Source organism: Amphiura filiformis, chromosome 10 (genome assembly GCF_039555335.1).
Source record: "Amphiura filiformis chromosome 10, Afil_fr2py, whole genome shotgun sequence".
Taxonomy (NCBI): Eukaryota; Metazoa; Echinodermata; class Ophiuroidea; order Amphilepidida; family Amphiuridae; genus Amphiura; species Amphiura filiformis.
Window position 1 is genome coordinate 47,928,729 of NC_092637.1, and position 10,902 is coordinate 47,939,630.

The 10,902-nt window shown below is 38.0% G+C and overlaps 1 protein-coding gene across 1 annotated transcript; it reads right to left on the reverse strand.

The window, feature by feature from the left end:
• Window positions 1–1,531: 1,531 nt before the first annotated feature.
• LOC140162962 (uncharacterized) lies at window positions 1,532–10,582 on the reverse strand. The gene is made up of 2 exons (XM_072186282.1): window positions 10,268–10,582; window positions 1,532–2,886 (listed from the first exon to the last, which is right to left on the reverse strand). Exons 1-2 carry the CDS (start codon window positions 10,385–10,387, stop codon window positions 2,677–2,679), a joined length of 330 nt encoding a protein of 109 aa, XP_072042383.1. The 5' UTR covers window positions 10,388–10,582; the 3' UTR covers window positions 1,532–2,676.
• Window positions 10,583–10,902: the final 320 nt, after the last annotated feature.

The window sequence follows — 10,902 nt, forward strand, 5'->3', positions numbered from 1 at the left end:
GCTATATCCCAATCCGACTGGCCCTGGATGGGATTTATTTCAAGTATATTTCCTGACCCTTGAGGAATTATATGCCCGTCTATCCTGTTGTTTATTCCATTCCCGGTTCGCCTGGTTGCAGGGCTGCAAAATTACACACTATCAAAAAACGCTATATACCCTTCCCCATCTTACCCCTGGGGCATACCATCTGGTTAATGTTTGAATAGAGTAGGCCCACGATTGTCAGATATTTTGCCCAAATTGAAAACAATTTTGCGACATTGTTACCAAATATCATTTTTTAAAAACTTGCGCTTTTTGTGATGTTTTAGAAAAATACAAACCTTCATACTAAAATCGGGCATGGGGAGCCATTATTATACAACTGAGAAACCCCAAAATGAGACCCATATTTTGCGGCTTATTATCTATGACATACGGTCATTTGAACTGAGCACCAAGGTGGTCTTTTGGGGGTTGGTTTGCTACCCCCCAAGAAAATTCCAGCCCCCTAAAACCAACCTCACAAAGAAAATGTTAACACCCTAAAACCAACCCCTAAAAATGTCACCCCCTTACCCCCAGTGTAAAATTGAAAATGGCCCTGTAAACACACAATTTTACCCTTATTTGGGCAAAATAAATTAATTTTGGCATAGAAAACAAAAATATCACCTTAATTTTGGGCTAAAATGGTGTAGGCTTACAATTGAAATGAGCAATTATCACAATAACACATACCCACCAATTTTTTTTCTATCCCCCTCCTACAACTGACCCTGATACGCGACTGAACACGTAAACTACTTTGACCCCGAAAGGATTTGTACAAAAACTACACTGCTGAGTCCCCCACCCCCGGCGCGTTACCCTTCTGTCATGGTGTGACAAAATAGATATCATAATCATAAGTAGGCCTACTACTACAAAGCACGCTAAATACACTGATATGGTATTTTGTTTGTACCGGGGTATTTAGTGACATAGCACTGCCTATTGTTGAAATTAAATAACAATTGACCGCGTGGTTAAAAACGTGATATTAAAGGTGCTGATTGTGATTTACTGCTCCATTAATGAAGATACTAAAGAAGTAGTTACTCGCCAGATACGCTTCAGCGCAAGTCCCAAAAATACTAGTTTAGTAAGATACGCGGCAGTTGCAGAGTAGTTACTAAAGAAGTAAGCTACTAAACTAGTAAGTTACGCGGATTTGGTGCACTCAGCGGTATGACTTAAATGTCGGCCACGATCGCAAACCGTAGTCTCGTACAAAACTAGCTTGGTTACGCTCCCTCCACATGTGGAGGGAGCGTAACCAAACCGCGTAGGAGACTAACTCTGAAGCCGCACTCGCTATCCTAAATCCAAATAGTGCGAGATGTTTCGAGTGATAGAGGTGAAGATTATGATGTTGTTTCTTTGCAAATTCCCAATGTTTTTCGCGTCCAAATGTATTGTGAACTTTCATAATGATTGTATATTATCATTTTAGAAGAAAAAAAGAAAAATCTAAAAATTTAAAAAGATCGTACATTAAGGCTTTAATCAAAATTCGACTATGGCATAGTCTAGACCAGGTGTTAAATGCTATCTACAGCAGATATAATGCACAATTCAATGAAACAAATGCTATCTACAGTAGATAGCATGTACGAGACATTATGCTATCTACAGCCGATAGCATGCATAATTCGAGTTGATGCAATGCTATCTACAGTAGATAGCAGTAGATAGCATGCATAACTCTATGCAACAAATGCTATCTACGGTAGATAGCATGTAGAACTCAATTCAGCAAATGCTATCTACAGTAGATAGCATGTATAACTCAATGCAACAAATGCTATCTACTGTAGATATCATGCATCGACTAGCTCAATGCAACAAATGCTATATACAGTAGATAGCATGTAGAACTCAATGCAACAAATGCTATCTACAGTAGATAGCATGCATAACTCGATGCAGCAAATGCTAGGCTATCTACAGTAGATAGCATGCATAACTCAATGCAACAAACGCTATCTACAGTAGATAGCATGCATAACTCAATACGGCTATCTACAGTAAATAGCATAAATGACTCAGACTCAGTATGACGTATGGCGCAATCGATACCATTGATAGCTAACTTATACCGTGATTGATTTTCTTGACCAGTTAAATTCTACCTGGTCAGTGGCCTGACGGTGTTTTTAAAATATAAGATATTTTCCTTAATATTCAAACTAATATAATGAATGCAGCAATTAATATTGTCTATTGTTTTAATATACTCAAAATATATAACGCATAACTCGTGCAAATGTATTCGTCAAGATAATCGCAAGCGCCCTAGAGTTATTACATTTATCTCTCGAGCCTATCGGCTCTCGAGCTAAATGCAATAAATCCACGGCGCGTGCGATTATCTTGACTCTTTATCCTTATCATAATTAGATAGACATTGCTATTTACTATAAATAATCAACTTTACAAAGTGTAAGTGTACGTGTAAGTTGACCCATATAGGCTATTATCTGATATTCAAATAATATCTTAATATCCGCTATTTCTTTCAAAGTATAAAATAATTCACCCATTGTCCTAATTTCAATCATTGTCTGATAATATTGTAGATAAATATCAAAATTATCTGATATTAACAATAATTCAGATAATACCGTAAAGAGTCGCTTAATGGCGCATAAACTAGAAGTGCCGTCTCGCATCATACGGTCCATACCCATTTTCACCCAATAGTCTCTTCACCAGCACTTTCTCTATTATATTTTTAAGGATTTCCAATTCCAGCTCTCGTTCTTCGTTCTCTAGATCCTCTTCCCGTTCTTCATTTTTCTTCTGGAGCTGCGCCGCTGCTTTGAACAATGCTTCTACTCCACCGTTCTCTTTTTCCACAACCTGTATTTTGGAGAAATGGAAACGCATAAGACATGTTCGTTAAAGCCTTAGTGTATGATTTCTGCCCAATTTTAATTTAGTTATTCATTTACCAAAAAATGACGAAATAATACTATAACTGTCGGTAAGGTTTCTGTCCAAACAGGAAGCCCCACTTGGTCAGTTCACCACAGAAGAACTGACTTACATCTGTTACTTCGATGACAGACATAACAGAATTTACATGGATACATTTTAACCTTGACTAATTCCTACGCCACTGTTACTATCATTAGAAATTGTGCTGACTACAGTGGTTTGGCCATAAGAATTAATGAGAGCCGCAATCAAAGAACAACACTCTTCTTCTGGAATCCCACCTCACGGAAAGAGGAGACATGGACGCCTATAGGGCAACTTTGAAGAACGTCATTAAAAGGGACTTGGATAGACTTGACATGTGGTCCATGGAAGACTGAAGTTGCTGCCAAGGACCCGATGAAAAATTCTCCTATACGTCAGGCAGGCGTAATTTCTTTCTGCAACCATAATGGGCCGCAATACGATAACAGATAGTACATATTTTATGAGGCTAGATATAAACACGAGTTTAATAATTGTTATTTCCTCTTACTTAATAAAATAAAAAGAAATTTACTAGAATTAAAATTCTACAACGGTTTAGCTGGGGTTCGAACCCACAATCTTTGGATCCATAGTCCAATGCCTACACCACTGTGCTATGAGTCGTTGTGCCAGAAAGGTGTTTGCTTATTTTTGGATACACCAATGACCACCTGTCTGTATAAGTAAGTAGCTGTACAATGCTCGTGTATTTTGTACATACGGATAAATATACCGTATTCACTCGATAGTTAGCACATGTGCTTACTATCGAGGGCTTTTGAAAACGTGCAAAAACGAAAAAAATGAACAGCGCCATCCACAAAAGTGACAAAAGTGTAAAGGGTTTTGAGCAAATCATCGATACACATCTCTATATACGAACAATTAAACCTACGAATTTGTGGGTTAACTACATTAGCTCAGTTGGTAAAGCGACCGACTTTGAATCATCTTAAGAAGAGCGAACTGAGCAGGAGTTCGAGGCTCGTTATAAACTTTTCCGTTGCTTTATTTTTATTTTGGGGTTTGAGCTTTTCTTGATAAATTTAATCTTTGTTTTTCATTTTGTTTCTTTATTGTTTTTTATTTGCTTTATTTTGTTTTGTTTTTTCTTTTCTTTTCTTTTTTTCTCCTTTCTTTCTTTTTTGTTCTATTCATACTGGGGTCATGGGTTATTTATTCAAAGCATACCTATATACGAACAATTCAACCTGCAAATGTATGTCTGAACCCCATTAGCTTAGTTTGGAAAACGCCGGACTTCGAGACTCGATGAAGTTCAAATCTGTTCAGGATTTCACTATTTAGATTTTTTTCTCTGCCATGTTTGTTTTACAGGTCTTTTTTTTAACTACGAATATAGGCCTACATTTGACAATTCTTGAAGGTTTTTTTGTGGGCTTTTTATTTATTTATTTATTTATTTTTACCAAAGGAACAATTAGAGATCAGTTGGATTAAAAGTGGAGTGGTTACATAACTCCTTGGTAACTGGATCACGCACCTTTTGAAGGCAAATAAATACGCTCATTTCGTTCTAATAGACAAAGTGATAATCGGATTACACGTAACACTTCGCTGGCGAATAATTGGATCAACTTTAAAATTTCACCCCTACATCCAATTTCATGCATTTCTACACCCATGCATGCTACACCTCATTATGGCAGACATAGCTGCTGGGACACAATAGAACAATAAATGGCGTTGAATGCCATAGACTTTGTGTTGCGATCATATCGATCGTGGTGCAGAACTCAAAAGCGTGATCCAGCTGACAGTGATAATCGGATTACACGTAACATTTCCCTTGCGAATTGTTACGCATAGTCGTGCTAAAAGTCGGTCGATACATGTTGAACTCAGCACAATTCAGAAATACGCGTTTTTGCTTTGAAATGCATTCAATAAAAGCATGATTGCAATCTACCGTGACAGTTCGTCTCACACACATAACCCTGCACTACGCACACCGTCGACGTCCTATACGATAAATATAAATTTAATACTCCGTTGGTGAGCGACGGGCGAGTGGTAGTGAGCGACAGGCGAGTGGTATTTCACTGAACGCAAGAAAAGGAGTTCTATCTGATTGGCTAGCAATCGATCGCTTAGGTCGCTCAGTAGTCAACTACAAACTCATGCATTCAATTCGATTGAAATCGATTATTCTATTATTGACGAAGATAAAGAGCGTGATAGTGTGTCAATAATGTACATTGTATTGCAGCTGGATTTTACATACATTCCTTTATATTATTATTTCTCAAAGAGTTGAATATGATCACAATTTTTACCCAGGATTTCAAATTTTTACCCGCAAATTGCAGTTAAACATATCCACAGCAAAATACCGGTCCTCACTAATTAGTACATTTAATTTCCAGTTAGTACATTTAAACGAAACCTGTGATTTACGTGACAACAAATAAAATTTTCTTACAATAGAAATATCATATGGGATACTGATATGGTAGGCCGCAACCGCCACAACGTGGAGCTGCTACGCGTAGCTGACTTTTTGTTCCGTGGAGCCAAATTGACCAATCATGTTAGAGTTTTCATTACTCGGAGGTAAAACTGACCAATCAAGTACGACTTACTCATTACGTGAAGCGAATTTAGTCATTAAGAATTTGCCAGACGAGCTTCACGTAGTTGCAAGATATCCTCGGTCACGATAGTTATGATTCAAAAAGTAATTTATGAAAAGTACGAACCGACTTATTATTAAGATGGACATGCACTCACAAGAAACTCATACAGTATTGTACACAACTATATAGCTAGGCAGAGTGGTGGTAAACCATGCACACAATTCTGCGATCTGCAGTGTACGCCGGGAGCTGATTTGTACATCTTGCGCGGCGTGGCCTGCGGAATTCGACCTTCAGCAAACCAGTTCGGATTTACTTTATATACTAGTAGTAGGCCATACATACTGTAGTTACGGTACTGCCCGTTTTCCTATACACAATACTCAGTGCGCTCACCATTGACGCGTGACCTAGTGTATGTTAGAAGTATTATGCCATTGCCTATATGACGTCACTGTGTAAAAAATAACCAGTCAATATTTAAAGTATTCTCTGAAATTCTAGAAAATATAGTTTTGTAACATTTCCTAAATTTTTAGCTAATTTAGGTGTTTGGAAATATTGGTACTTTTGTGTTTTAGGCAGGATATGTAAACGACAGATAACACCAAAAAATATGAACAAATTATTTCTAAACCGTGTTAAGTCTGCAAACCATTATGCTTCTCATTTTCAAGAACGCTGGTTAACAATAAGCAGACTATTGTCTCATTTCGTAAACAAAAGCCCAGACAGTATTGTTACCTTGCGTTCGCTTTATAATCATTCACCTAACTGAAACTATAATACCAGCTCATTGTTCATTGCACAGGTAAAACAGACACAAGTGCAGTGTGTATTTAACCAGAGAAGATCTGATGTAACATAGTTGAGCTGTTTTCATTGAGTGTTATCTTGGTTTAATAGCTTTTAATGGGGTTTAAGTCCTTCAAAGATCGTGGTGAATTCTACTGTAGACATGACTGCATCATGATTATTTTAAAGTCAACAACATTCAACAATATGATCACCGTGATAGTATGACAGTATCAGTACCGTGGGTGTCAGTGATCCTGGCCTGACACAGTAGACAAACAAACAAACACGCCACACACATGGCACATGCATGCAAGGTAACATTGACTATACACTAATCAAACAATGGTATTGATCCTGTACAACTGTTTGTGGTTTATTTACATTCGATTCATTTAAAATACACATAGTAAACATTAATTTTGGCAAGAGGATTCTCTCTCTGGAACGATGATGCATCAACTGGCTCCGCGTAATGAAAAGATCTAACATGATTGGTCAATTTAGCTCCGCGAAGCGAAAAGTAAGCTACGCGTAGCAGCTCCACGTTGTGGCGGTTACGGCCAGCCATATACTGATCATGCGAAAATCGTAAAACATAGAATAGAAACAGTGTGGCCGGCTCTCAAAATCTCAAATTGTATGCATAGCCTGAGTCGCACGGCCTATCTCGAACAAAATAGCTCAAAATCACCATGCGTAGTTGTTGAAAAACGTGAGGATTTATCGTACTACCACGGCAATTTTTAACACGAAGATATAGGGATGATGACGGTGTGCTACGATCAAATAGGTTGATGACAACATTTGATTGAATGGACTGCATGCACTCCGCTATAACTACGGTGAAGGACACCGGTTCAAATCCTTTGTCTGGAGCCAATCGATAATTTCATGCAGGGCCTCTATACAAGGTCCCTGATTCAATAAAGCACACAATGTAACAGGCACAATTGAATCGGAGCGGGATTTTACATGTTACACAATGAGCGTGTTTATAGTGAGACAATCTTTCCGTTATTTAGCTAAACTACCGCGCAGTCTAGATTTGCAATGGTTAGTAAAACATAAACAAATATAGACTGCGTGGCAGTCCAGCTAAATACCGCATAATCTGGCTCACTATAAACACGCTCTTTGTTTTTTAAATTTTTCGTATTGCACAAAATCATAAAAGTATAATGGATAAGGTTAAAATTATAAAATGCAAAAGATTTCTTTGCGGTTAAAAAGCATGTCCATATCACGTTTAAGTCGCAGTTATTGTGTCCTTCTTGATGTAAAACGAAGTCAGTATTTTGAAATAGACTGCGGAACTCAGTCTTCAATGATAGTCATTTGATAGAAGGAACCATCATCAGAGCCTTTGAAAAATATGGAATTTCTGTAGCGTGTAATGGCAAAGAGGACCATGACCACCTCATTTTAACATTGAGGGCATACCCAACTACATTGTTGAATAAACAGCCCATGACCCCAGTATGAATAGAACAAAAAGAAAGAAGAAAAAGAAAAGAAAAGAAAAACAAAACAAAATAAAGCAAATAAGAAACAATAAAGAAACAAAATGAAAAACAAAGCAAAAAAAGATTAAATTTATCAAGAAAAGCTCAAACCCCAAAATAAAAATTAAACAACGGAAAAGTTTATAACGAGCCTCGAACTCTAGACCCTCCCTCGGGTCCGTGGAGAACGACTGGTAATGTAGATTACATAGCATTAAAAATCAACCCAATACACGGACCCTCCCAGTCTGTAGGCAATTTGACTTCCAGCTCCCACAAACTGCTGGAAGTTCACTTTTACGGATTTGGAGTCACGCAATCTTTCTATATACCACGTCCATGTTTTCACTACATTAACGTTTGTGTAAGCGACTAAACAACGATATTGTATCCGACCAATCAACGCAGCTTGGCAGCGCGGGGATATTTGAAAAGGCTTCCCTAGCTTAATAATGTGCAAACATTTGCAAACCGCACGCGATAATGTACGCAATATGGACAATAGGCCTAAGTCCGAGTCGAGTGGTTGCCTTTTATTATTGCGCGTACCATGGGTCTATCAGACGCGTGCCACTTGAGCTCAATACCTCTCAGTTGTTGACAAGTGTCCCATCCGATCTTGCGTCACATCCCGCGGCATAGCTTTGTGCTACCATATTTGAATTGAAACTGGGGCGGGGCTTTCGTAATTGACATCGGAATCACCGTGCTTCGTTGAACGAATATTTGGAAGTGAGATCTCTAACAGATTGGACCAGTCTCGGAATCAGCGCTCAATGGACTTTCGCGTTCACTTATAATACGAGTATATTTCTATATTGCTGCATGGTTGACTGTGGTGGGTGTAATTAGTGGCGTCGATTTGTGGATGAAGAGGAATGGGTTTTTGGCATTGAAGAAAATAAGGGGGGGAGTTGGCATTTTTTTCATAGGGCATTACGTAATTATTTATTGTTACATTATCCAGAGATGGAACCGAACCGAGACTGGGGGCCAGTCGCTCAATGGACTTTCGCGTTCACTTATAATACGAGTATATTTCTATATTGCTGCATGGTTGACTGTGGTGGGTGTAATTAGTGGCGTCGATTTGTGGATGAAGAGGAATGGGTTTTTGGCATTGAAGAAAACTGGGGGGAGTTGGCATTTTTTTTCATAGGGCATTACGTAATTATTTATTGTTACATTATCCAGAGATGGAACCGAACCGAGACTGGGGGCCAGTCTACTCGAACTCCTGCTCAGTTCGCTCTTCTTAAGATGATTCAAATTCTGTCGCTTTACCAACTGAGCTAATGTAGTTAACACACAAATTTTTAGGTTTAATTGTTCGTATATAGCTATGTGTATCGATGATTTGCTCAAAACCCTTTACACTTTTGTCACTTTTGTGGATGGCGCTGTTCATTTTTTTTCGTTTTTGCACGTTTTCGAAAGCCCTCGATAGTAAGCACATGTGCTAACTATCGAGTGAATACGGTATGCTCTATAAATTATAAAATATTGAGAAACTACCCAAAAATGAACCGGTGATATGTTATAGTAATCAGTGGCGTATATGGGGGGGGCGTCTTTTGGCAATAATGTCACTCCAATAAGCAATTTGAAGGTAACCGAGTGGCACACGACACTATTAAACCTGATTTTTTCATTGTACCCCATAAAAAAACCATCACTTATCTAGTACCATATGCTTAGGAAGATTTTCAACATGGGGGGGGGGGCTGAAATTGAAAAAAAAAATGTGGGGCTAGACTGGGGGTGCAAAATCAGAAAATTTGGCAAAATATAGGTCACAAAGACCCCTTTCCCTCTATTTTATCACAAGTTCACCTAGGATTATTGGGGGTGGGTGAAAGGTATTTCAGCCCCGCACCAAATTATTGAGGGGGCTGAGCCCCCTCCCCCGGTTCCTAAGCATATGAGTGCTAATATCGTATGCTGTAACTGTGGTATGCTGTAGTGATTATTATGAACATGTCAGCCTACTAAATGAAAGTTAATTGAAAATTCAAAGTCAAAATTTGTCTGGGAAAATTGTTCGATGTTTATCCCCGTGTTAATCTCAAAGCACCACATGTTTTCAGCGTACGGTCAAACCAATTTGCCCCCTTTTTGTTTGTATTTTTAACATGAATATCTTTGAAAAAAAAAAGTGAGCATATAGGCGTGTTCAGGGGCGTACTCGCGTATAGCTGTAGCGTGTGTAGCTACGTTGAGGCACGACAACTGCCTCGTCGTTTTTTTTCTAACAAAAATAAATATATTATCAAACGGAACAATTTAGACTATTTTGATAATTTAATTGTTTTATGCAAATTAGCAATATTTCCTCAATTTAATAAACAAATTATTATTTTGAGTAACACACATACTCACCAATAACTCCAAGAGTTGGTCCTCAGTTCCAGCTTCATTCAGAGATTTTTTCACCAGCGGGGCAGCACTCACTCCAGCCACCAAAGCCACAGTAACTACCACCAATACAAAATACCTCATGATGTCGTTGTCGCTCTCACATGTAACCGTAGTAACAAAACGATTTACCTTTTCGGAGCATTATAGCCTCGACTTTGCTGGACGTGATAGTTCCAATTCTTAATCAGTTTTTTATAGTTTTTTTTCTATTTTAAGAGGATTTTTTTGAGAACAAAATTGTTTAGCATGTACTTCTAAATACACGCTTGGGATAGCTGTGACCTGTGACCTGTGCATGTGTATAATGCCTATTGTTAATCTACCATGGGAATCTACTGAAGTATAAGTAATGCTTAACTTAATAGTTGGTTAGTTTTCCTTGTAAAAAGTCATAAATAAATATGCAAAATATATATATAACAATTTTAATTAACATGTGTTACCAAATGAATCACATCCCAATCCTAATTCTTAGTTGGACCTATGGTAAAAAAAACCCTTGATATTTGGATTTTGTCTTGATTTTAGAGCAAAAACCTGAAATTGTGCACTTTTTCATATAATCGCAGTCACAAAATTCAAAGACTTGACTCAAA

Excerpts from the sequence above, each read along its gene's own strand:
- LOC140162962 (XM_072186282.1), bottom strand. The coding sequence starts at position 10,387 with ATGAGGTATTTTGTATTGGTGGTAGTTACTGTGGCTTTGGTGGCTGGA. Across the intron at positions 2,887-10,267 it reads ACCAACTCTTGGAGTTATTG|GTTGTGGAAAAAGAGAACGG; the intron begins GTGAGTATGTGT and ends TCCAAAATACAG.